Raw genomic sequence first — 26999 nt, 5'->3', positions numbered from 1 at the left:
GAGGCAAAAAAGGTCAATATTTTCTGTTCTGTCAAGTGTTTTAATATTTTTGGCCACCGCTGTATAACTTTCTGAAAAAAAAATCAAATGAGACAAAATGGAATCTAAAATAATGCTGGAAAAAACAACACTGCCAGTAAAAGGGTGAGAATTTAAATTTTCGGGTGAACTCTGTAAATGTCCTTTGTGTCTGGAAACAGTGTGTGTGAAATAAAGTTGTACATTGCTTAAATTATAAAGAGGAAGATGAGTCTTTCATCAGAATGAGAACGTAAAATAGATGCTCAGTTATGACTGTGGTGGCTCCATGGCACTGATGAGTTGAGGGGAATTAGATTAGCTGATCTGATGGCTACCTTGAGATAAAAGAAAAAAAGAAATGCATTAAATCGAAGCACCTTTAGTGCTTGATGTCTTCCCTGAATAGCAGTTTGCCAGTGTCACTGTAGCTTTAATTAAATGCATTTGCTGAGCGCAGACAGACCAGACAATTTAATTTGACACTGCCTTTAGAGAAGAGCTGAGGGCTAATGAGTTGCTCTGTCTTTAGTGTGTATCCCACTGCTTCCGGATCAGCTCTTTCACTGCAGTCAAACAGATGAGGTCATCACTTTCTGCCCCCGTTGCCATGGAGAAAGAATATAGGCTGGTAATGATATCCACCTTTAGACTGGTCTTATTTTTTCTTTATACTACTCAGTCCCATTTGACATTTCCCTCAGCTAGAAGGCTATAGAAGGAAGCTGGAGTCAGGTCATTATCCGCTGAAATATTTTTTCTCCGCAGACAAAGAGGATATTGTTTTCTTTACTTATAGATCTTTATTTTGGAGACTGTAATTTGATCTACAAATATCTGGCTCATGATTTCATTTGCTTCAGGCAAGAAGTGTAAAATAAAGACTGGCTTTATTGATATGAATCACATTGCAAATACAACACACACGCAAGCATAACAGTTATAGATGACGCCATCTACTTCTAACTAATATAGCTGACACATGAATCTGTCTTGAAATACAATCAAAGAATAATACCTTGTAAATACATTTTTTTTCCTCACACTGTCTTTGACACCTTTTTTGTGGACTTATTTGGCTTATTTTTCTTACAATCCATCCTACTATTTAAGAGTCACTTTATGAACACATTAAAAACAAAAAATCCCAACACAAAAGATACAGCAAAAATTAAACATGACAGGAAGAATAGCGAACCCATCGCTAATCTAATCTGCTTTTCACGCGAATGGTTCATATTACTAAAAAGAAAAACACAAAAAAAACTACAATCATGTGAATTGAAGTGCTTGAAAATGCTCATGCAAATGTTTGTGAAGATCAGAACCTACATAGTCACAATGACACAATGCAGTTCTTTAACAGATTGCCTCCAACAGTCAGTGCCTTCGGCTCTTTAGTTGATGTCGTTTTCATTGCTCTTAATACAAAGACATAACTGGGTAACTTAATGACATCTTTCTTACGCTTCTTTGCCCCCTACTATGTAATTGAATTATGTTCGTAAGCTGTACAAGTATATATACAGTATATATACTGTATATTAAATACATATATTTATATATTATTATTGTTTTTAGTATAAATCTAACCGCAATTTGCTAAATTTATGCTTAAAACAAGAAAAAAGCTTATTATTGTACATAATTTTGCCTAACCATGTTTCAATATTTTAAACGGACAATAAGATACAAATACTAATAAGAATTAATACAATCTTTTTCTAAATCTTTTTTTAACAGTGAAAATTTAAACACAATCATCTAAGGAAAGCTTAAAAAAGAAGAAAAAAAGACTTTTGGCAGCTTTTCATTATGTTGCCATTAACTATTACTTTTGATACGTCTTCTTTTATTGAACAATCATCAGGCATTACTCTAATTTTCAGTAATAAATTCCTTCAGTGCTACTGTATAGCTCAGATGGATGGAGAACGTCACCTTAGAGTTCCTCAGAGCGAATGACGTGGAACAAGGTGACGTTATACAGCACCTGGTGTCCATTGTTCCATGCATAAAGAGCTCTGTCCCTAGGGTTATAATCCAGCATGGAGATATGGGAATACTTGTTCTGTAAGGGGATATCGATATACTCATAAGTAGAGGAGTTGGTATGGAAAGCATAGTAGACCTTTGTCCCTCCCGAGTATCCATTGGTGACGTAAAGCGTCCCGCAGATCATGAAAGCCTCGCCTGCGCTCCTCTTTGGGTGGTTGGTGGTGTAGCTTTTGATGACCTGCAGGGTTGATGGGTTGAGCTTGCTGATGATAATGTTTCCTGCATTTTGATTGGTGGCATACACCGCCCAAAGCCCACCTTCGTCCACCATTAGGTCAATGTCGGAGTGACCGCCCCAGGAATAGTGGTAACGGTTGTTGTAGCCGGCGTAATCCAGCTGACCGGATTTGCTGATGGTGGCTGTCTTGAAGTCGAATTTGATGATGGTGTTGCTTTGGAACTTATTGAAGTAGATGGACCCGTTGTAGACCACCTGTCCTGTGCCTGACCAGGGGTGAGGAAGTCGATGCGAGGTGAAGTTGTCCGAATACATGAAGTCGGTCATGGACTTGTATTCCCGGACAAATCGATTGTTGTGGTAACCGTCCATGTACCACACCTGGTGGTGGAAAAATGAATGAGCATCAGTGTCCTACCTATTAATTCATTCAAATAATGCATTACAAATGTATATAGTGAGCATGTTTTTAATTTCTGGGGGGGAAATGCTATTTCATGCATTCTGACTTGTTTACACTGTTAAAGACTTGGAGTCTCATGCTGAACATGGCCAAAACAAGAGTTAAATACAGTCCTTAAAGGGTTAGTTCACCAAAAAATGAAAATGATGTCACCCTAGACCTCCATTCATCTTCGGAACACAGTTTAAGATATTTTATATTTAGTCAGAGAGCTTTTCTGTTCCTCCATTGAATGTATGCAGATGTTCAGAAAGGTAATAAAAACATCATCAAAGTAGTCCATATGTGACATCAGTTAGTTAGTTAGAACCTATTGAAGCATCGAAAATACATTTTGGTGCAAAAATAGCAAAATCTACGACTTTATTCAGCATTGTCTTCTCTTCGGTGTGTTTTCAAACCTCAAATAAAGATTAAAACAGTCATGAATCAGCGTATTGATTCATGTTTCGGATCACCAATGTCACGTGTTTTCAGAAGTTTGGCAGTTTGACACGCGATCCGAATCATGAATCAATACGCTGATTCATAACTGTTGTAACTAACTAACTGATGTCACATATGGACTACTTTGATGATGTTTTTATTCCCTTTCTGGACTTGGACAGTAAAGTGTGCATACACTTAGATACGCTGTCGGACTAAATATAAAATATCTTAAACTGTGTTCTGAAGATGAACGGAGGTCTTACGGCTGTGGAATGACATTAGAGTGAGGCATTAATGACATAAATTACATTTTTGGGTGAACTAACCCTTTAAGGATTCAAACAAGTTTTGGAAAGTTTTTTCCCGGAGTATGTATGATGTCATATAGGGTGGAATTCCTTGTGCACTTCTCCCAGATATGCTTGTGCACACACCAACCAGAGCGAGAGCAAGAGTGTCAACAATGAGCTTTGTTTAGGTTACAGGAGCCGTTGGCAGCGCTGCCATTCTGTTTTTAGACTACAAAACCAAATATGTCACTAAAGAAGTGTGTTTCTGGTGTTTCTTCTTCAGCTTCCCAAATAACCCAGCTTTAAGTAAACAGTGGATGCAAGTGTGTTTGTTTTGTCCCGGTCATTAGTTAAAACCGTAAGCGGTGAGTGAAACTGCATCAAATCTTTGTTTTGCTGGAAATTGCTGCATAAGTGCATATAATGTCAACAACATGAACGTATAGTAAATTGAAAGTTCTCCAGGGAGTGTGTAGCTGATGATACACAGGACAACTTTTTGAGCAATGTTGCTGGGCAATGTTGCTGTGGGCTTTTTCCCATTGGGAATGGGCAACACAATTCTCTTTGGATATCCAGATAGAGATTTGTTGCCCATTCTCAGTAGGAAAGTGTCCTAGCAACATCTTTCAGCAACATTGCCTGACAACATTGCTCAAAAAGTTGCCCTGTGTATCATTGGCTTGTATGTGCTTGAGATTCTTTAGCTCCGCCCACTGCATGCACGCCTTCACAAGTTTGGCTATTTTTTTGGAAAGAATCTATACTTTAAATTGGCGTTATGCCCCCTTTAATATTTGAGAACTTCTGTCAACAAGTCATATGGAGCGACAAAAAATATTCGACGAAATGAAACAAAAAAGGAAATGATATCATAGAGAGGAACAGAGTTGGACAGTACGCAACTATTTTTATTTTTCAAGTAATTTAAAAGTATATACTTTATCAGTGTTCTTCTTAGGGGAAACTTTTACTTCACAACATTCCAAAACATAATATTGTACTTTTAACTGCACTGGGATTCATATTGAATATCATTTAATACTTAATTACATTAAAATGTAGGGCTGTATACTTTTCTCAAGTAAAAGTATTCAAAGTTTTACTTGAGAAAAAGTAAGATAGTGCTACATTTTTAGTGTAATTAAGTATTAATTAATTCATTCATTAAGTATTACAGATAAGAAAACAACAACTTTTATTTATGAAATGTAGTGCAGTAAAAAGTATGACATTATGGTATATTATGCTTTGGAATGCAGTGAAGTAAAAAATTTCTAAAGAAAAACACTCAATATACAATAAAGTATATGCTTAAAAATGTACTTGAGTAGAAAGTAAAAAAAATACTCCACTACTGTCCGCCTCTAGAGACGACCCTTGCATAACCTCATGATAGTGTCAAGATCAATAAGCAACTTAAATTATCAGATAACTGGACCTTTTTGTGACAAGTCAAAGTGAGTTAATTTGTAAATGTCATGCTGTGCGACTCCCTAAAAATAAAGATATTCATTAATACATATGAATTATTAATAATTTATCAATTATTAATTAATATAATTTATGTTTGTTTTAAAAAGCTTTTCCTTAAAGGGTTAGTTCACCCAAAAATAAAATTGATGTCATTAAGGACATTAATTTCGTTCCACACCCGTAAGACCTCCATTCATCTTCGGAACACAGTTTAAGATATTTTATATTTAGTCCGAGAGCTTTTCTGTTCCTTGCCCATAAAGTTAATAAAAAAATCATCAAAGTAGTCCATATGTGACATCAGTTAGTTAGTTAGAATCTCTTGAAGTATCGAAAATACATTTTGGTCCAAAACTAACAAAAACTACGACTTTATTCAACATCGTCTTCACTTTCGGGATTGTTTTCAATACGCAAAAAAAACATTTGAACGGTATTGATTCATGATTCGGATCGCCAATGTCAAACTGCCAAACTGTTGAAATCACGTGACATTGGTGATCCAAATCATGAATCAATATGTTGATTCATAACCGTTCAAATCTTTATTTGAGGATTGAAAACAAACCTGGAAGAGAAGACAATGCTGAATAATGTCGTAGTTGTTATTTTTGGACCAAAATATATTTTCGCTGCTTTGGACTATTTTGATGATGTTTTTATTACTTTTCTGGACATGGACAGTATAGTGTGCATACACTTTCATTGAAGGAACAGAAAAGCTCTCGGACTAAATATAAAATATCTTAAACTGTGTCCTGAAGATGAACGGAGGTCTTACGGGTGTGGAACGACATTAATGTCATCAATTTCCTTTTTTGGTGAATTAACCCTTTAAAGTATATTTATTTTAAAACAATGATTAAATGTGAAAAATATGTTTTTACTTTTTACTAGATGTTTACACCACATGACATTCACTTAGCATGTGTGATTTTGTGGACACTTTTATGTCATCGGTCCCTTCACAGACAAAGTCAGCATGTAACCTGAGTCGTTGGGACAGATGTAGCCATTTTTTTTTTACTTTCCTATATCAGCATATCCCTGCAGTGAACCTACCCAATCCTTAAAACAAGAACATTTTAAAACAGTCTGACCCTGAAATATATGGAAGCTGTACACTAACGCTATCAGAGGCTTCAAGCAAGGGCGACTCTCTGACCCTTCATCAATCATTTAAGGCTCAGACAGATCTGCAGGCCAGATGCCTTTCTGTTTCTGGGCTTGGGCTTTTCTACTGGATCGATCCATCTCAAAGGGGCTAAAAACGCCACAGCTTCACCTTCAGCCATTCTTTTTGAAGTTGTTGCATTAATATATGATAGGATCATGGATTTGTTGTCAAGCAACTTACTTGCTACTGACATCTAACCAAGATGGATGTGTTAGATTAGTTCAAGAAATTGGAGAAAGACAGAAAGCTTGTACAGGGAGGGAAATAAAATAGTATTACAAGCTTTTGGCTTTTAGCACCGAATACTAAAGTATGTGTGAAAACAAAGATATGAAACCAACAGCAATATATGAACATTTGTGTGTGGGAAATACTGACAGAAATTACCAGACATCTTTCAGCTCTTACTGGGAATGACTTCGCTGCCACACTAATGAAATCTTGCAAGATTTACACCTATCATTTGCATCTTAATGTGTGCTGGTAATTTAATAAACCACACTCTTGGCATGTTTGCAAGAAAATACACTGCAGGGATAAAAAGAGAGCTGATAAGACGGAGTCAAATACATTTTAGCCAAGAAAAAAAAAAAAGAACTAAAACAAGTTGTGATTAAAATGATTGGTGTGAAGTGATTAAAGCTATTTTTCTCTTACAAAAAAACAAAGACAGTAACGATTTGATAAACTCACCCTCGTATCACCGTCAGGGGCAAGTGGATCCGTCATCCACGATCCATATCTTGATCCAGAAGTCTTTATGGTTATAGCATCACTTATTCCTGTCAGCTTCCCACAAGCTGGTAATAACAGTAAAAAATAACAATTTATTTTCATTATTTTCATCATTTACTCACCCTCATATAGTTTCAAACCAGTATGACATTTTTTCTTCAGCAGAACACAAAAGGGAAATATTTGGAAAAGAATGTATGCTGCTGTTTCCATGCAATGAAAGTGAATGTTGACCAACGATAATATTAAAAAGCGGGAAAAAAATGTTGTACTATAACTTGCTCATATCTAGACTGGGAAAACCCAGAAAACTTCCGGCAAATTTAGATTTGCTCTGCAAGTAGTCTGGCAAAGAGCCCATTCAAACCTATTTCTAATCCGTCAAAATCACGGCACCAATCAGAAACGTTGGGGCGGGCTTTACACCACAACGACGCGTCCATTTTAAGCGATTTAAACTCCTCCTTTTCGTTAAAACCAGAGCAAAGAACAAAACTCAGCTACCAGATGTGGATTACACCGGCTACTTTGAAGAGGAGGATGGGGGGTGTGTTCATGTGTTAACACCACAGCAGCTCTGGATCTGGCCTTTCTGTGCTTATTTCCTCACACTAGATCTGGTAGTCATGTAAAAATCACACATCTGAAATGACTGAATTTGAATACAGTTTGTGAGACACAATTTTCCAAAGACTTATCTATATTATTTTATTTTCAAAATATTGCAAATCGCGTTCTAATCGCAATACAAATGCATCACAACTGGAGCAAATGCGATCAGACCTTGATGTTTTCTGTTCGACCGTCAATCTGAGAAGTTTCAGTCGGTCTGATGCTATTAGGTTTTCCAAATTTTGCAAAAATGTTGATGGAGTGACAGTGGACACCTGCTATTATCATATTTATTTTACAACAACGGCAAACGTCGTCAGAAGCCATTGCAAAATCTTCCTCGAAATCACAAATTCTGTCCGAAAATTTCTGTCAGAGTCTCAGATGTTTCTCCGTCGCTCGTCTCCTTTATCGCTCTGATTGGTTTTAGGTCTATCCAATTGTGCCCAGAGGCATTTGAGCAACGTCTGTTGGGGACGCCCCTTTGGAAATGATTTGTCTATGAAGCTTTGCCAGACCATAACTCAGTCACTACTGGGAATGCTCTGCTTATAACCAGGCTAGCTCCTATCACCGTCATGGGAACATGTAAGTTATTCACTGATGATATTCTATTGTGCGTCAAGATGTATCACATCAGGTTGGACGTCAGTGACACCAAACGTTATTGGTTCTCATGTGTCTCATAACATGATGTTCCACATTTGAATATGTGCATATTTTGTATTTTTTTGTCATTTTTTGGAGCTTGACAGCCTTTGTCAAGATTTTCTTTTATTGCAGAGCGACATGAATCTCCAGTCTAACATCTCTTAGAAAATGACAGAATTTTCTTCTAGAACCCTTCTATTTCCTTTAACATGTTGCTCCTTTGCTTTCTTATGAGAGAGTGAAATGCTGTTAAACTTCAATGTTCTACCCTGATAAATGGGCTTGTGGTGGATGGGGGAGGCGTTGGAGTTCCTGTCATATTCTGGTGTGTGTTAGGCACTCAGGCAGAAGTTTGCAGGCATCAGTGAACCTCTCATACTCTCTGTTTTGACACAGTGTCAGACAGACGCATTGGAGCATAACTTGTGTAGACGTCTGCAGTGTTGTAAGAGTCTTCATACACAAGCAAACGTGCTCTTCCCTCATTTATACTTCTTTCTGGACCTCTTTTTCTGTCACTTTATGTCTTTCGGAGAACTGACGCTGTTTCCTTTTCTCTCACTTTCTCTTTCTCTTTCTGGCTGTGTGGTTTTGGCATTTCAAGGTGGAATAGCAACTGCTTTTAAACGAAATGTACATTTATAGACACTCCTATGTATCCCATGATATTTTTCCAATAGTCTGTTCTTGGCACTGAAATGTGATCATTTTGATGCTTTATATAAACCCTCCAGTTCCCTTCCCCAAACCCTTCTGCTGAAAGAACTGTTTTCAATTTCACTGACCTGGCTATCTGGTGTCATTACATGGCTCTCCATAATACTTGATTCTGATTGGTCAGTCACTGAAATATAATGATACTAAACTGTATACCTGACAGTTGTGTATCGGTAACCAATCTCCATGCTATAGTTTCAAGTCTCTCGTTTCCCTCTGTGCTCTCGTTCTTCTCACATAAAAAAAAAAAAACTCAATATTTTATGATCATGTATATATTTATTTGATGAGTCCGCCAGTCGTTGTCGCAAAATAAACCCTCTTAGGATGATATAAAATCCTTCTGCTTTACATCTGGGTTTATTTTGCAATCATGACCAACTACATCTTGGCTATCAGCTATCTGTCTTTTATTTTATATTGTGCTCTTCGCTCAAAACTACAAATCACTGCTCTATTATATATATATACACACACACACACACACACACACACACATACACACACACACGCACGCACGCACACACGCACACACGCACGCACACACACACACACACACACACACACACACATATATATATATATATATATATATATATATATATATATATATATATATATATATATATAAAAGCTAAATATAAATATAAAGTAAATATAAATAAAAAGTAAATATAAATATAAGTTTTGGCATAAAATTACTTACATTTTTATACATTTTATAATATATTACTTATATTTTTATACATTTTATATAAGTAATAAAATTACTTACATTTTTATTTATCAGTGAATTTGATTTTACATTAAATTCACTGCAAAGTCAGTTACTGAACAGACTGACCTCTATATGATTACTCATAATCTGCTAATATTGACCTGTGCAATTCCATAATCCCTTTGGGATTGAATGAGTTGTGATTTATTTCACCCATTTCTCTGTTCCAGATGTACTGTTTCAAACGAAACCTCAAAGATATTCTATTACACTGAATATCTGAATATTAAGTAAGTACCAGCCTGACTAACTGTCTCAGCACAGGTGGTCAGTCTTTACACCAGACCCAATGGCCAAATGTTAGTTGAATTTATATTAGTGTATTTAGGAAATACATAGCAAAGTACTTAATCTAGGATTATAGAGAAGTGCTACAACTGACTATACTGTGGATTGAAGGTTAGGATCTATAGTGCTCATGATCCTGACTGTTGATGCAATTATGTTGAAATATACAGCAAGCAACACTGAGTTCACAGCCCTACATCGCTAATGTGCAACTACTGCTCTGCATGGATAACATGTTTATGTAATTTCCCCACATATTTACATAATGCCATGCCATTAAATGTTGCCAACACATCCCAAATTTTCTTCTGCTAAATATACTATGCTATGCATAAAGGAATGCTGTTGGATACATAATCAGTTAGAGAAGCTTAACAGAAAACTATTACTATTCTTAATGTATTAATAACTCTTTGCTTTGACTTGGTGATTTTTATCCAAGCAACCAACTGAATGGATTGTTCATGGCACAACATTAATAAATTACATTGGAAATGGTTGTTGACTTTTTTCAATCAAAATTGTAGATACAATTTTACATGTATGTATGTAGATATAACATATTATACATTATAGCGTTCAAAACTAATATTTTTGAAGAAAATTCATATTTTTATTTAGCAAGGATGCGTTAGATTAATCAAAATGTACAGTAAATACTTTTACATTTTTTGTCCAAATAAATTCTGTTCTTTTGAACTTTCTTTTCATCAAAAAAAACCTGAAAATAATGTACCACAGATCCATCCAGTTTCCATCCACAAAAAGGAAGGAATATATTAAAACAGAAAAGTTATTTAAAATCGAAATATTTTACAATATATCTATTTTTACCATACTATCCCACATGCAAAAATACTATATATTATAGTAAAATTACTCTAGTAAATAATAAAGTGTTTTGAACCATACTATAGTAAATATATTACGATAAATTAAAAAAAGTGTAGTACATATAATATACTAAAATTTACTGTAGTATCTTTACTGTAGTAATTTACTGTAAAATAGCTATACATTTTGTCCAAACTTAATCTGATTGTTTTCAAGCCACTTAAATATAAGTCAAATTGAATTCAAACTTATTCTGTTTGCTTCGTGTTACATGAATGATTTGTGTTGCATTAACTGAAACTGGGCGGGGCTTGTTAGTTCCCAGCATGATTTGCATATGGCTAAATCAAAAGAGAGTAAATGTTGTTATTTTATATGTAAAAGTGTTTTTTTAATGTATGTTTGAGCAAAATGAGAAAGGAGGAGTGATCAAGTGATTGTGTTTAATGGAGTTTAATATTCAATCATGTTGGAATAATTAGAACAATTTCAATTATTGTTGGCTACCATTGTGGAGAAGAGTGGAGCGTTTGCTTAGGCTGTGGACTAATACAACTAATTTCATAAAGGCTTTGTTGAAGGAGCTATTAATGCTTAGATGCTAATGTGTGCTATTACTAGCTAAAAGTCTGTCAACTACCTAGTGCAGTATTTTAATTCAGTTGTGTATCATTAAATTATCTGATATTGAAGTGGATGAATTTATATATTAAATTGAATGTCTGCATCATGAAAAATTCTCTTTGAAACTATTTAATTGAGTCACTTAAAATGTATGCATTCCATGATGTTGAAGATATATGAACAAATTATGTTTGTCTAACGCAATTGATTCATGTGGGACTGATGTACACAATTAAATAATGCAAATCCAATGCATTTTTTTCAGTGTGGTTTAAAAACACTATAGTATTTACTAGAGTAATTTTACTATAATATACTATAGTATTTTTTCTTGTGGGATTGATTAAATAAATACATTTTGTGTGCATAAAAGACTTATTTCAATAATATAACAATATGTTATATAAAATGTTTTTCGGGCTTTTAAGGCTCATCAACTTGTTTGCTTACAGACATTCTTCAAATCTTCAATCTTCTTTTGTGTACGGAAGAGATTCAAACAGGTTTGGAACAACATGAGGGTGAGTGGTGACAGAATTTTCATTTTTGGGTGAACTATCCCTTTAACTGCAATGAAGTCCACCTCATTTATAGTGTAATGGTGAACAAATGATCAGTGGGTTTTTTTCTCATCCAGTGATTTAACTCCCTTGCGTAATGCAGCATTAGAAATTCATGCATCCAGGAGATTACTGTACTGGGAACAGTAATCTTTCAATAGAATCCCATGATCATATTTAGATGGCTCTCTTTATCACTGCATGTAGCTTTTGGCTCAGTGGAAAACGTAAGAGTGCAGCTCTTTTTTGTGTGGTATTTATTGTTAAGCACCAAACCCAGCATGCTGTCCCCCTTTAATCAATCAAAGTAAGGCTGTATTTGCATTATGCATGAGTACTAAATCTGTTATTCGTCTGACTCTAAAATAAATGCTCCAAAAAGAAGAGCAATTCTCTATTGTTACTCAGAGCTTCTGACCTATATTCCAATGTATGAATAGTTATGAAGATTTCAGCGAAAACGTACATTTTGCTTTTGGATAAAATCATTTGACGTTCATTCAGCTGAGGATTTGTCTATAAATCGTGTCAAAGACTGTGTCCTGTCATACTGATTTTGATAATGTTATTTAATTTACCTGTAAAGTCGCTATGAATTCATGCCATGGCTCAGGTGGACCCAAAGGCATTTGTTAGAGGAGAGAACAGCACAGCAGCTTCTCATTAGTCACGTCTGTGTCTAACATCCATATGAGACCCATTCCTCATTTTAGAACAAGGCAACATCTGAATCTGCTGCTACTATCTTGTATCAGATTAGCTATCCTGAGATCCAGCATTTCAAACAGGGAAAATGACAGGGATAAAGGAAGACCGGCGCATATGTTGTGTTGTTTAAATTTAGCATGCTAATGCCTCCGAGCAGCACAGTAAATTTACATTTACATTTATGCATTTGGCAGACGCTTTTATCCAAAGCGACTTACATTGCATTCAAGGTACACATTTTGACATTATTGTCAGTTCTTGCTTTCCCTGGGAATCGAACCCATGACCTTGGTGTTGGTAGCACCACATTCTACTGGTTGAGCTACAGGAAAGCCTCAGTGTTTTGTGCTTTCCTCAATTACAAAAATTAGTGTTTTGTGCTTTGCTCAATCATCATTCACTGAGTCGAGACCATTGTATCTGATGTGAAGTACACTCGAATTTGCATTTACAAAAAAATATTGAGACTACACTGTATTATCTATATTTCAAATGTGCTGAGAATGTCAAGTGTGCCTTTGTTTATGCTCTTTTCTAATATAACTGTAAAAGCAACACCAATAAATGTTTTTCTAGCTGCTTTTTCTGAGCTGTTGACATTGTTTCAAATAAATGTGAAGTAGAGAATCTCATGTTCTTGCATGCTAAAGTGTGTGTGTTATAACATCAAATTGGCCTTCTTGTACACAACGAATATCATATTATGAAATGAAATATAAAGGTTGTTTGTGTTTGTGCTCAAACTCATCCTACCTAATTTTTGCATGCATGCACGAAGCCTCTCCTCAAGATTAGACACCCTGTTGTGAAGCTCCTCGTAGTCAAAGGCCCCGATCTCCTCCTGCAGTTCACTTAGCACTGATGTCAGATTCTTGACCTCCTCTTTAAACTGCATTACCAATTTTGCATCGGCCTTGTATTCCTCCAACACTGGTATCATTGGCCTAAGTTCCTCCATTTTCGCTTTTATGGCCTGAAAGGTTAAAATAGGCTTGGTTCAGTAGGCATGCGTGCAACGATTGCGTCCAAACACCTGTCTTGCCCTGCATTTGCCCTCTCTGCCTACGCTATCACGATTTCTGAGTGTGCCTAGCAAACAGATGTAGAGTTCAACACGGCATAAAACAAGTTCTCAGCACACCAGTAAAAATTTGAAAAAACTCTCTTTATTTTCCAGTGTTTAAAATGCAAGGTGTGGAAAGGTTACATGCTTCACATACAACAATAGTTTCTCTTGTTTCAAAATGTCCAAATGTGCATAAACAAATCTTAATTAGGAAAGACACGGAGATGTCATGACATAAGAAAGTCTACTCAAGGAAGGCTGCAATAGTGGCATGCACAAAAAGAGCGCAAACAGAATTCAAAGGTGCTTCGTATTTAAAATAAACTGAATGATGCGATCAGTTGACCAGCTGAGGATTACAATGGGATTGAACTTGTTCTTCAGTCTCTGCAGCTTTGATTTAATTCATAAAGTTAGCCCTGCAAGCAAGAAAATGAAATTGGGTTGAATAGCTAACTCGCTAGCCTTTCTAATACACACATTTTCACAGATACAGCTGTATGTACAGAAATTATGCAACGCATTTTACGTAAGAAAACAATTTGATGGGATGAACTAACACAGATGCATGATGTGTAAATAATCATGATGGTTTATGCCCAAGTTTATACACATAAATGAGGATAGATAAAAAACAACATAATATTACTAGCAAGTACTATATACACACTACCGTTCAAAAAGTTTAGAGTCAGTAAGATTTTTCAAATATTTTTGAAAGAATCCTCTTTTGCTCAACAAAAAAGGCAGCTCAACAAAAAATGACAAAAAAATACAGCAATACATTGTTACATTGTGAAATATTATAATGATTCAATAATTATTCATATAATGAATAATAATTATTCATATAATACCAGCAGCCATATCACCCTGTAGCCCAAGACTGGTTTCCCACTGAAGCTAAGCAGGGCCGAGCCTGGTCAGTACCTGGATGGGAGACCAACTGGGAAAACCAGGTAGCTGCTGGTAGAGGTGTTAGTGAGGCCAGCAGGGGGCGCTCACCCTGTGGTCTGTGTGGGTCCTAACACCCCAGTATAGTGATGGGGACACTGTACTGTCAAAGGGCACCGTCGTTCGGATGAGACGTTAAACCGAGGTTCTGACTCTCTGTGGTCGTTAAAAATCCCAGGATGTTCTTCGATAAAGAGTAGGGGTGTAACCCCAGCATCCTGGCCAAATTTACCCACTGGCCTCTGTCCATCATGGCCTCCTAATCATCCCCCTATCCTGATTGGCTTAATCACTCTGTCTCCTCTCCACCAATCAGCTGGTGTGTGGTGAGCGTTCTGGCGCAATATGGCTGCCGTCGCATCATCCAAGTGGATGCTGCACATCGGTGGTGGTTGAGGAGATTCCCCCCTTCAATGTAAAGCGCTTTGAGTGCCTAGAAAAGCGCTATATAAATGTAATGAATTATTATTATTATTATAATAATTATTATGTATAAATACACACTCATTAACTATTCCGGTTCTTCAAAACTTCAAACTCACTTTTGTCATCTTAATTTGGTAATTAATAATAATAATAATAATTCATTACATTATATAGCGCTTTTCTAGGCACTCAAAGCGCGTTACATAGAAGGGGGAATCTCCTCAACCACCACCAATGAGCAGCATCCCCCTGTATGATGCGACGGCAGCCATATTGCGCCAGAACGCTCGCCACACACCGGCTTATGGCGGAGTGGAATTAAGAGAAAAATATTTAGTGTAGGCCTATTTATTTTATGCTTTTTATTTATTATTATTTTATTGTGTTTTTCTTTGTCGTCAGAAACGGTGCAGTTGCGCAAAATTTTTATAATGTGTCAGTCCAGGTTCTGGTGTTGACACGGTAAAATAAACCCGCGAAAAAAAGTGTATTTTTAACGGGTCACAGACACTCTCAATTGTATCTTTATTTAATGCTAATTCAATATAAATTATCAGTTAACAGGTAACATTCGGATAATGAGTGGCGGTTGTCCGTCGGGAAAATGAACCGAAATGAGCATCCCTAATTTATATAAAAATAATTATACAGTAAACACACATATATTATGTAAACACAAACTTTTATTTTGGATGTGATTAATCAATAATTAAGTGCTATTATATCTACATTTTTTTAAAATGTGATGTCAAATCTGTATTTTCAGCATCATTACTCCAGTCTTCAGTGTCACATGATCATTCAGAAATCATTCTAATGTGCTGTTTTACTGTGGAAAATTATTAATTTTGTGGCAAAAACTAATACTTTTTAATGATTCTTTGATGAATAGAAAGTTCCAAAAACAGTATTTATTTAAAATATAAAATGTTTTGTAAAGTTATAAATGTATTTACTGTAAAAATACAATAAAAATCACTTAATTACGAAAGAAATAAATAAACGTACTGACCCCAAACTTTTGAGAGGATGTTTACATTTATCAAAATTCATTCTTTATGTTTTCCTACTTCGACTGAAATGCCATGTTTGTATATGCTCTGTGTATACCTAGACTTCTGAGAACGAACAGCACTATAGGCTCTAGTCTAGTATAAAGATCATGATGGTGTATAAGATGACCTTTTCCAATGATTGCATCCAAATATTTGATGCCTTCATGTAATAAATGTTTAAAGGTCAAGCCATAAAATGTTTTGAGTAGTTTTCTTACTTGGTAAATGAACAAGAGGTGCCGCCAACACTGACCTGCCTGATTGTGAAATCAGGCCCCGATTTGTAAATGGCACATTCCTGACAATGATATTCAGTTTGACAAGAACAAAATGTTCAATGCACTATTTTGTTTAAAAGACTTTGATCAGCCAACTGATGCCGAAGGAGCTAAAAGATTGTGCCTGACAGATCTATAAAATCTATGCCACTTTGGGAGCTCGATACACTCTACAAATTGCAATGCGCAACAAAATCACTACGCCTCCATTTCGAAAAATAGCAACGGGCTCATTAGCATGCAGATGCAATTGATATCAGGCAGCAAACAATACCTAAGATGGGAAATGAATCATATTTTGTAATTCGCTTCTCGCGGGGAAAATGCCTGTGTTGTCCACTCAAAAGAAGAAAATCACTCATAACAAATCTTCTGAGCTCATGTGGCTTGGATACAGAAAATATATATGCTCGTTTTCTCAAAGACAGATTAGTTAATGCAATGTTAAAGGCCAGTGTTGTGAGCTGATTTAAATAAGTGAGTTAACATTTTGTAAATGAGAAATATTGTATATGGATTAAAAAAGACATTTACAAATGGAATAACCACAGTGAGGGAAATGAGGATATGTTCATATATTTGTACGCACCTTGTATTGCTTTGCGATATTCTGCTTGTGGCTTTCCTCCACCTGTTTGAACTTAGATTCCAGGCCTTTCAACTGCACCTCCATTCTTTGCACATACTGCAGGTCTTTCTGGGTCCTCTGGTCAAGATTCTGGATGGACTGAGTCATATTCTGGACCTGAAAGAGAGAAAGAGCACATAAGAGATGAGTAATAAGGTGACAACCCTGCTGGACGGATCTATGAAAGTCATTCAGAGAGCTATTTATTCTGCTGGTAGAGCTTTGTGTGGATTATTTTCAAAGGTTACTTTTTCCAGAAGCTGTCTCAGTTGTTTGGTCCTGGCGTCCCTTGAACACATGGTCTGCTGAGGAGCCACAACAGTGCACACACACCTGCCCTCACTGTCTTGTGCTGAGCTGTACACCTGCCACGACTCCTCGGGGTTAGCAGGCAGCACCTGGGCAAGGGGCGAAACAAAGAGGAAAAAAGGTCAGTGACTGATTGTGATGTGCAGTAGCAGCAGCTTTGTAACAATTTTATCCTTTCTCCCACTGCAGTCTTTGGGAAAGTTAATTGCCCGGACACAAGGGTCAGTCTGAAAGAGTTTCTGGCCAGTTGATGGAAACTGTCATGCCGGTTTTTAAACATTTACATCACAATAATATTGGTCAAGTGTTTTCTATGCACCACACACTTAAATGCTTGGTTGTCTGTGGTTTATGGAATGGTGTTTTGTGAATTCTGTTGGAGTAAATGTCTCACCAAGATAGTGTTATTTAAGTTGCTGACATAGATGAAGGTTTTGTAATTGTAAGGATGACTTGTGTTCATCTTGGAAGCATGAGTTTTCCATCATTTTCCAGCAAAAAGGGTTCATAAAGTGTAAAGCATAACAAAATAGTATATATGATAATTTGTGGCATGACTAAGTTAGGCCAGCAAACTTGTTGTATTTATTCTGTTTTCTCTCTCTCTCTCTCTCTCTCTCTCTCTCTCTCTCTCTCTCTCTCTCTCTCTCTCTCTCTCTCTCTCTCTCTCTCTCTCTCTCTCTCTCTCACTCTCTCTCTCTCTCTCTCTCTCTCTCTCTCTCTCTCTCTCTCTCTCTCTCTCTCTCTCTCTCTCTCTCTCTCTCTCTCTCTCTCTCTCTCTCTCTCTCTGTCCATCAAGAGCAGAGCAGTGTATCAGTGGTCAATATACACTGACAAAATACATTTCGAAGAATTTTCATATTTGGTGCTTTGATGTGAAATGGTCTCGTCTCGAAGGGGATTTTATGACCCAGTGGCTTTACATAAAAGAGCCATCTGGAATAGTGAGCGTTTCCGTATGTCTTGCCCTAATCCTGAGTAATCTAATGAATAATCCATATTCAAAACCAGTGCGGACAGAAATCGTTTTTTATTAAATCTAAGGAACGTCTTTGTAAATCTGTTGCTGCTGTATTGCTGAATTCAGATTAAAATACAATCTAATGTTTTTTTTATTGTGTGAGGACAGAGTTTACTAAAACATGAAAAAAGGGAAGGCATATATTTAGATAGTAAAGATGACGATAGTTTCTTTGTCTTGCTCACAAACAGTATAGTATAGTATAGATTTCAAAACAGTATTTATATAGGTGACTCATAACAATTACCCAACAAACACACTCAAAGTCAATAATCCCCCCGCTGAGACACATTTTACCTGACTGCAGCATTTAAACCTGCGGAGACAAAGGTTTTGGTCCATTGAAGAGATGCATAACATTGGATATCAATTAAAATGAACAACACACTGTCAGGTCAACTCTAGCCAGCTGGTTCACCACCTCCATAGTGTTGTCACATAAACACCTTCTGATAAAATATGTCTAATTTTTTATAGAAAAAAAACTGAACTAATGATAATGTCTTTTTGCTTTCTTGTGCAAAAGTTAATTGTGTGTCAAAAATGTATTTATAGTGTTTTTTATTGTCATTGTGTGCCACAATCCCATAGAATAACTGAGGCATGTGACCAGATTAAATTCCAAATATATGATTCCATATATATATATATATATATATATATATATATATATATATATATATATATATATATATATATATATATATATATATATATATATATATATATGCAAACTGGTACTCTACACTTTAGCACATCAATTTATAGTGTGAAATAAATACAGTTTTCGAATATTATGGTATTTATATGTTACTCCAATGTATTTTAAAGAATACTAGCACTATGAATAAAACATGATACTTTCATGGTAGCCTACAACGTAAAAACGTTTTTTTTTTTTTTTTTTGAGTCGGAATAGATCTTTTTTTAGAGTAGCCTACTGTATAAATTACATGATTTTTCCATTTTACAACATGCATTATTTAAATAGTATAACCATCATTTGTAAAGTATAAATAATTCAAATCGCAGCTCATTTCTTCTAAAAAAAAAAAACAACATGAACAAAGAGAACAAGGCAACTCACGCCAGTGCTTCGGTCCGGCACACCCGGAGGCGCCACGCTTAATTTGGTGTTATTCAGACCTACTAGAGAGGGCAACGTTTGCGACATCCAGTTGGTGATCATCGCCATCGTGCTGAGCACTACTCCAATTTTCAGCAAAGGCACCGACATCTCTGCTTTTCTTTTTCCCAGTAACCTTCATTATACACATTCCAGTAGAGAAGTGTGCTGGTAACCTGCGCTGCTGACAGAGGTGTGCTTCTGTAAAGCACCCAGTGTGAATGGATTCATCTCGGACATTTTTACGCGCACCTATCCTATACTGAACTTTATAATTACGCAAGCTCTATCGGTGTATGAGAACAGTGCTGTTCTGTCTTCTCTCTTCGCGCGAATAATGACGGCAGTTCAGCAGACCATCTCATCTCATCTCATCCCGTCCGTGCCCCCGCCCACCCGCTAGCCTACTGGTGAAATATTCATAAATATCACAATCCTCCTCCTGGCGCTTGACGCATGAACTAAACCACCGAACACCTACAAAGTTTTACCTTAGTTTCACAATACCCACACTGGCAACAATAGCCTACTTAAAACATGTAATAGACAAAATAGTAGCCTACACTCTCTTACGCATCCTTACCGTATGGTTATGCACCTCCCTTTGATGCAGAGAGCGATGTTTTAAGCCATTAACTACATATTTAAAAAGTGTATTCAAATAACATCTTGGTATGCACCTAATTACGGGTTAAACATTTTACATAACATGTGCTACGGCAACACGTTATCCAGTATATTTGATATATAACTTTGTTATAAATGTCGGCTACAGACATGCACATATTGTGGTGTAAAAGGTTCCACATAAAATTTGGTCTGCGAAAGATGAAATTACCTATTGGTTCCACTACAAACCGACTCCAATTCGCGCGCGGTGTATAATATTGCCGTTCCCCGTTGTAGTAGTTACCTGGTACCGCGACTACCTACGGTATACCGAGCACAGTAGGCCTTCATATATTATGTATGTGCTAGAATAAAGTAACTATGCTTGTTAATGCTCTCTGAGCATTTCATTAAACTCTAAATATCAGCAGATGTTAGATTAAAACTATAAACTATAACAAACAGTGCTTTATGAGTGTTATTTATGAGTTACTTCTGAAAAGGGGAATTTTAATAGGATAGCTGACCAATTGCCTCTCAGCATGTCATGATATTATTTGACCAAAAGAGGGCAGTACAGGTTCCCTTCTCATTTTCATTTTTTTTTTACATTCTTGGACAAATATCACTCAGACCCCCTGCCTCCCATCCTTTGCCCAGCATACAGATATATATATATATATATATATATATATATATATATATATATATATATATATATATATATATATATATATATATATATATATATATCTTTTAATCAAACATCTTTGGTTTATACAACACATACACCATAGACACTTTCCTAATGAACTGGTGAGTAGCACTCATAGACATTTATTATAAGAACATCCCTGTCCTCTATATCATAATTTTCAGTCCCTTTTCTATTTAATTTTGGCTTGCAACGCCTGCATTTTCACAAAGACAGCTGAATTTTCAGAAAGACAGCTGCATTTCCACAAAGGGGTAATACCTGCTGTAGTATGAACTGTTTCTAACTCAATGGTTAATATAATAATTAGAAAAATATGTTTTTTTTTCTAATTTTGTATAAACCTGCATGTTTATCAAATTAAACAGGAGGTTTTTCTTCTTCAGGGATTCATAATTTAGCACAGATTACAAATCATGACACTTAGTTTCAGACGACTGAATGTGTTAAATGAATCATAAATCACAATTCAAGAACTAGCAAGCTTGTATTAATGTGAAATTAAAAAAATGCCCATAAAAGACAAAAACCAATGAAGATAAGCAAAACTTGCATTTAGTTTCTTGTGCAGATCAGCCCATGGAGATTATAGAAATTATGCTAAATGAATTACATTTGCTAAATTAATTTTCTGTACATAAGGCTCCTGCTCAGTAGCCTATAGCCTTTTCAATTGGATTGACCCAGTGATTTCCTATGTCAAAGGCGTAAGAAAAAACTAGTTACTGACGAGAACGCATCAATGTGAAGTGTGGAGAAAGCAATTTACTTGCTATTTCTGTCTTCAAAGCGAGATTGTAGAGTGTCAGAGACAATCACAGAGTGTGGATAATGAGAATACACTGCACAAGCCCCGGAGTGTTTTATCTCGACTAGGAATAATCATACAAATGATACAATGATACTGATGATCACTCTCACGCACAAATAGCACTTCGCTGCTTCCAAGATGCATTTATCTTTAAATACCAAAACTGTCGACAATTACCATGAAAACACATTCATTATCACGCACAATAACCTTCATAAAAGTTACTATAAAATAGCCCCTCTAGCCATGTGGCACAAAGGCTCTAGATAGGAGAAACCCCGCTGTGATTTTCTTCTAAATGAGGTTTAATCATATCAGTCCATCCCGTTCTCTGCTGCCAAAATAGATTAATCTTGACTTATGATAATGGAAGAAACCGGCTTATTTTGAGATATGTCTAATTAGCTCGAGATGCGCTGAAAATGGCGTTTATAAACCTACTTGGGTGAGTTCAGTGCCCATCAGTACAAGGAGGGTGAGACTCAGGAGCTTGCTTGCAGGCTGCATCTTCTGCTGCCGATGCCACCTGATCCGAAGAAATCACATGCAGAGCTGTCCGGCTCTCTATTAGATGCTCCTCTTGAAATTGCGTATAGGCTATTTTTGTTTGTTTGTAATTCAGCGCCAAAATAATAGGAAAATAAGATTGGAATGGTTTACAGATCCGTCTGTTTGCATATTTATCTCATCTCAGCTTCTCGACGCCTTCTCGTCCTCTCTCTTCCCGGACCACCGATCCGATCGCGAATGTAGGGATGTGCACGAAAGCGGCGAAAATATTACTTCATCACTAGACAAACTTGGCTTGGTTAATACGAGAGGGTAGGTGTGGGCAGGAAATTTGAGAAGCGGGGCCAAGCAGTGGTGCTGAACCGGATGTGACAAGGACTGGAGTGGGAAATTCAAAAAAACGTACAGAGGGACACGAGCGGAGCGAGCAGCGCGAGAAGAGCTGCTGAAGTGGAGAGCGCGCGCTCTCTATCGCTGTTGGACATGAGCTCTCGCGCGCGTGTGAAACTGTGTAGTTCACAGCAGAGGTGCCTTGGGCTTAATAAAGCATAGTAAAAAGGGTGTTGCCATGGAGACTGCTTCCTCATTGGGTATCACAAATAATAATAAACATACAAAATGTAGGAATAATCATACAGTAAATATTTCATATGTAGCCCATAAAAAGCACCACAGCATATCGCTAAATTACTTTTTTTTTATTTAGGCTATAGTCTACCAAACTAACCTGCAAACAAATTCAGGTTATTAAAGTTTCAACACTCTCTTTTAATCAATAGAAAAGACCTTAAATGCCATCGTTAAGGTTTCTCCATTTACTGTCAGTAATTGACTCGCCCAAAAGAGCAAGAGGCTAAATGTCATCACCACGGTGGCCTTAAGAAGCACAACAGTCTAGAGTAAACTCCTTGAATTAAAGGTCGAATTAACACCAGCTGCTGCAGTACTGCAACAAACAGAATGTGCAAACAGTCTATGTTTGAACTTTTACATTTAGCTACATATGCAGATATGTAATTCAGGGGTCCTTTTTGATGCCAAGGAGCCCCGTGGTGGACAGTAATAGTAATACGGTAATGCTTCTGAACTGTAAAAGGCCTTCATGTGCGTTAGAACTTGTAATTGTTCAATGGGATCCAGGCAGAAAAGCAACCATTATGTCAGAGATCAAATCTGAATAAGGAACAACACATTTAGTACAAAAGGACAAAAGTAGACTAAGATATTCACAGAATAAGAGGAATGAAATGATAGAAGAGCCCAAAGAGGCAAAGCATGGGAAGAAATGGTAAATGGACTGCATTTATATAGCGCTTTTAACAGACCCTATATATGCCCATCCAAAGTGCTTTACATCTTGCCTCACATTCACCCATTCACTCTCTCATTCATACACCCACGGCGGTGTCTGCCATGTAAGGCACCATCCAGCTTGTTGGGAGCAGTTGGGGTTAGGTGTCTTGCTCATGGACACTTCGACACTTGGTCAGGTGGAACCGGGGATCGAACTACCAACCTTCCGGTTTTCAACATGAACCACTGAACCACTGCCGCCCGAAGAAGCAGGTCTCTGCACTGTAAAAAAAATTACAGTAAAAACAGCAGCTGTGGTTGATTTTAGGTTTAATAGATTTAAGTAAAATTTACAGTAAATAACCGTATTTCACGGTGATGATAGTCACGTAATGGTTCTTTTTCACTTTCAAAAACTGTACATTACGGTATTTTACTGTTAAATTTATACATTACAGAAACTTTCTGTTAACCAGTTATCTGTTTTTAATCGTAGAATTTTTTAGTGTGGACTGGTGTGAGATGTTGTTTTGACACCTTGAAGAGAACACTGCAGATCTTGCATCACGTCGGTAGAGATGGAGACAACAACTTAATCAATTCAGATGCAAAATGCACCCACTCAATCTTACAGCACAGAAGAGACACCAAATATCTTACATTTGGAAATAATCAAACTTCAAATCAAAATCAGAGCATATAGTAGAAGATATATGATTAAAGAAATCAAATCAATAACATGTAACAGAATAATAATATATAAGGAATAATTCGTAAAATAAATATGAATAAAGACATTATCATAAACATTGACCATTTTGCCTACAACAAAATTGCAATGTGTAAATGTGTAATTTTCTGAGAGCTATGATTTGTACCACATTGTCGCTGTACTTGCACATTTAAGGTGTGTAAGACTTGGAGCAACGCTGTGCAGACCATTCAGTGTATGACATCAAAGTGCTGTGAGAGCGAATCAAAAGCATATGTAGCTTTATTTACTGTAATTATGACGTGCCACTAATGCAGCATAGAGCAGAGTAGAAAATCCAGTAGAAATCGAGTGCTGTTCTTTAAGCCAGGCCTATAATTGCATGCTTACAGTACCACACAAACGTCAGTCAGCTAAGGTTAACTTGTTTAACAATGTTTTTAGTATTTATCTCAGAAATTACTTATGGATCAAACAACCAATCAACAGACCCCGGATCGCAGACCCACTTTTCAATTTTTCTAATATATTATATTTATTCTGAAAGCCTAATAAAACTAGTCCAGGGGCCGGGACTCACTAGGGGGCACCAAAGATGACTTTTAAATGAAAAAAGCATTAAAATGAGATAAAACAACTAAAAATTAAGTTTCTTATTTAACAACTATGGTTCCACCAAGGTCTTGGAAAACCTAAGTGTCATGACCTGAAAATAATTTAAATAAAACTCCATGGATATTGTAATACATTTTGTATATAAATATTTTGTAGAACAAAATAAGAGCAAAAAAAAACTTACATCCTCTAAACAAAAGGTCAAACAGACATATCCATTGTGTCATAGTTGGTGTAACGCGACTGGTCAAATGCCAAAGATAGGTTAAAATAGATATATAAGGTGTTGCTTTGACACCTTTAAGAGAACACTGCAGATCTTGCATTATATCATGTCTTCAGAGATGGAAACAGATATATATTTTGATACAAAAGCACACGTAATTAATTCTGATGGAAAATGCACCCACTCAATCTTACAGCACAGAAGAGACACCTAAGATCTTACATAAAAGTATATTATATATTATATATATAATATGGGGCTTGTTGAATATAGTTGTAGGCACTGGGGGGCCTTGAACTCAAAATGTGTTGAGAACTACTGCAGTAAACAGGTTGTTATATGTGCGAATACAGGGTTATATGGTATTGACGTAACCTTCTAGTTTAGCACAACACAGAAATAAACACTTCAGCCTGGAGATTTCTGTTAGCTTGCTAAAAATGTTGAAAGACCTAACCCCTTCAGAAAGTACTGCACTTGTCTGTGTAGGTGGACTCCCAGGTCCATGAATCTCAATTTGTAATGCAGCCTGCAGTCGGTGGATTGTTGAAAAACTTCAGCAGGTACTGAAAACTAATGATATATATAGGACATGTGTTGAGTGAAAGGTGAGGTTGAATAGAGAACGGCACCCTGAGCTGCTCACTACCATCCGTGTCACACAACTTCACAAACTGTTGCCTGTCAGTATGAGATGTTAAGTCCATGATGCAGGAGACTCTAGGGGAGCCCACCTGCAACGAATTGTGCTAGCATAGGGATACAAGCACTGGAGGATAGGAAGAACAAAATTCTATTCGTGGATATATTCTTTTCAACTAATAACATTCTAATAATAGATAACAAATGTATACTATAAGATAAATGTGCTCTCACAACAGGCTCTAGAGCAAATAGTTTGTTTTCCACTGCAATTACTTGAACCAGGCTGATAAATGAATGCATAAATAGACTCAGTGCTTAGGCAAAATGAAGCTCTTGAGAGGTTTTGAGACAAGCTAGGGGAGATGTCCCACTTTTCAGTCTCTTTCTCCTTTTGATTTTGAGATCAGTGAAAATGCACAATGTGTTTGTGTTTCTTTTCAATACCTTTGCATCTGCTGGCATAATCTGTCTGTTCTTTTCAAAGACTTATTTTTCCCCAGAATAAAACCATATGTTAACACAAAAAAACTCAAACATGTCTTCAAACATGTTTTTGTGAAAGGGAAAGTAGGATTGGGGGGCAAATGAATGCTTTGAGTTATATAACATTGTACTTGTAGATGAATCATAGCTCAGTGTAACACAGAGGAACACTCATTATTTTTCAAGATTGGACATTGATTGATGCCTCTAGAGGAGTGGGATTCAACGTCAGCCACTTTCCTTTTCAGGAATTCGGGTTGAGCTGCTTTCGCACACATCAATTTCCTGTGTCTTTTCACTCTGCCATGCTCTTCATTTAACATGTCAGTGAAGAGATATTGGTTTTCACAAGTGCAGTATTCCATAATTTAAGGTTTTCCTAAGTCGCCTGGTTACTTGTCATTTTACAGATTCTTTATTAACATGTTAAAGGCGGGGTACCAAAACAAACTTGTAGTCAATCGGCAGCAAGGAGTGTGTTTACTAAAGGGATAGTTCACCCAAAAATGAAAATTGTCATCATTTTTTCACCCTCAAGTTGTTACAAACCTGTATGAGTTTCTTTGTACTGCTAAACACAAAAGAAGATATTTTGAAGAATGTTTGAAAGCAAGCAGATAGAGCAACCATTTACTAAAACATACTATGGTAGGCAATGGTTGCTCTATTTGCTTGGCTACAAACATTCTTCAAAATATCTGCTTTTGTGTTCAGCAGAACAAAGAAACTCATACAGGTGAGTAAATGATGACAGAAGTTTAATTTTTGGCTGAACTATCCCTTAATGATATGAGAAGAGAGCACTCAATGCACATCATTATTTTAAAGACACGACAGACAGGTTGGACATTAGCTGAGCGATGACAGAAAGAAAAGAGATGGCAAATAAAAAACAAATGTGGAAAATGTCTATGGAACTAA

General features: G+C 36.4%; 1 protein-coding gene and 1 pseudogene across 2 annotated transcripts; one reads left to right on the top strand and one right to left on the bottom strand.

The window, feature by feature from the left end:
* Positions 1-891: 891 nt before the first annotated feature.
* On the bottom strand, positions 892-22604 carry olfm1a (olfactomedin 1a). Of its 2 annotated transcripts, none has more exons than XM_067438054.1 (6): positions 22036-22604; positions 17252-17401; positions 16965-17120; positions 13350-13569; positions 6783-6889; positions 892-2635 (listed from the first exon to the last, which is right to left on the bottom strand). In XM_067438054.1, the coding sequence occupies exons 1-6, from the start codon at positions 22099-22101 to the stop codon at positions 1961-1963; spliced, it is 1374 nt and encodes a 457-aa protein (XP_067294155.1). In that variant the 5' UTR covers positions 22102-22604; the 3' UTR covers positions 892-1960. The 2 variants fall into 2 exon arrangements, with proteins under 2 accessions (XP_067294155.1, XP_067294154.1); XM_067438053.1 differs by lacking the exon at positions 22036-22604 and adding an exon at positions 19421-19812.
* On the top strand, positions 14518-14634 carry LOC137072210 (5S ribosomal RNA; annotated as a pseudogene).
* Positions 22605-26999: the final 4395 nt, after the last annotated feature.

Source organism: Pseudorasbora parva, chromosome 3, assembly GCF_024679245.1.
Source record: "Pseudorasbora parva isolate DD20220531a chromosome 3, ASM2467924v1, whole genome shotgun sequence".
In the NCBI taxonomy this organism is placed as follows: Eukaryota; Metazoa; Chordata; class Actinopteri; order Cypriniformes; family Gobionidae; genus Pseudorasbora; species Pseudorasbora parva.
The sequence above is the reverse complement of the archived record's forward strand: the minus strand, read 5'-3'. Positions and strand labels throughout refer to the sequence as shown.

Coding starts and splice junctions, on each gene's coding strand:
- olfm1a (XM_067438053.1), bottom strand. CDS start 19,570: ATGTCGGTGCCTTTGCTGAAAATTGGAGTAGTGCTCAGCACGATGGCG. Junction 13,570..16,964: donor ATATCGCAAAGCAATACAAG/GTGCGTACAAAT, acceptor TTAACCTTTCAG/GCCATAAAAGCGAAAATGGA. Junction 2,636..6,782: donor CCCCTGACGGTGATACGAGG/GTGAGTTTATCA, acceptor TTCCACCACCAG/GTGTGGTACATGGACGGTTA.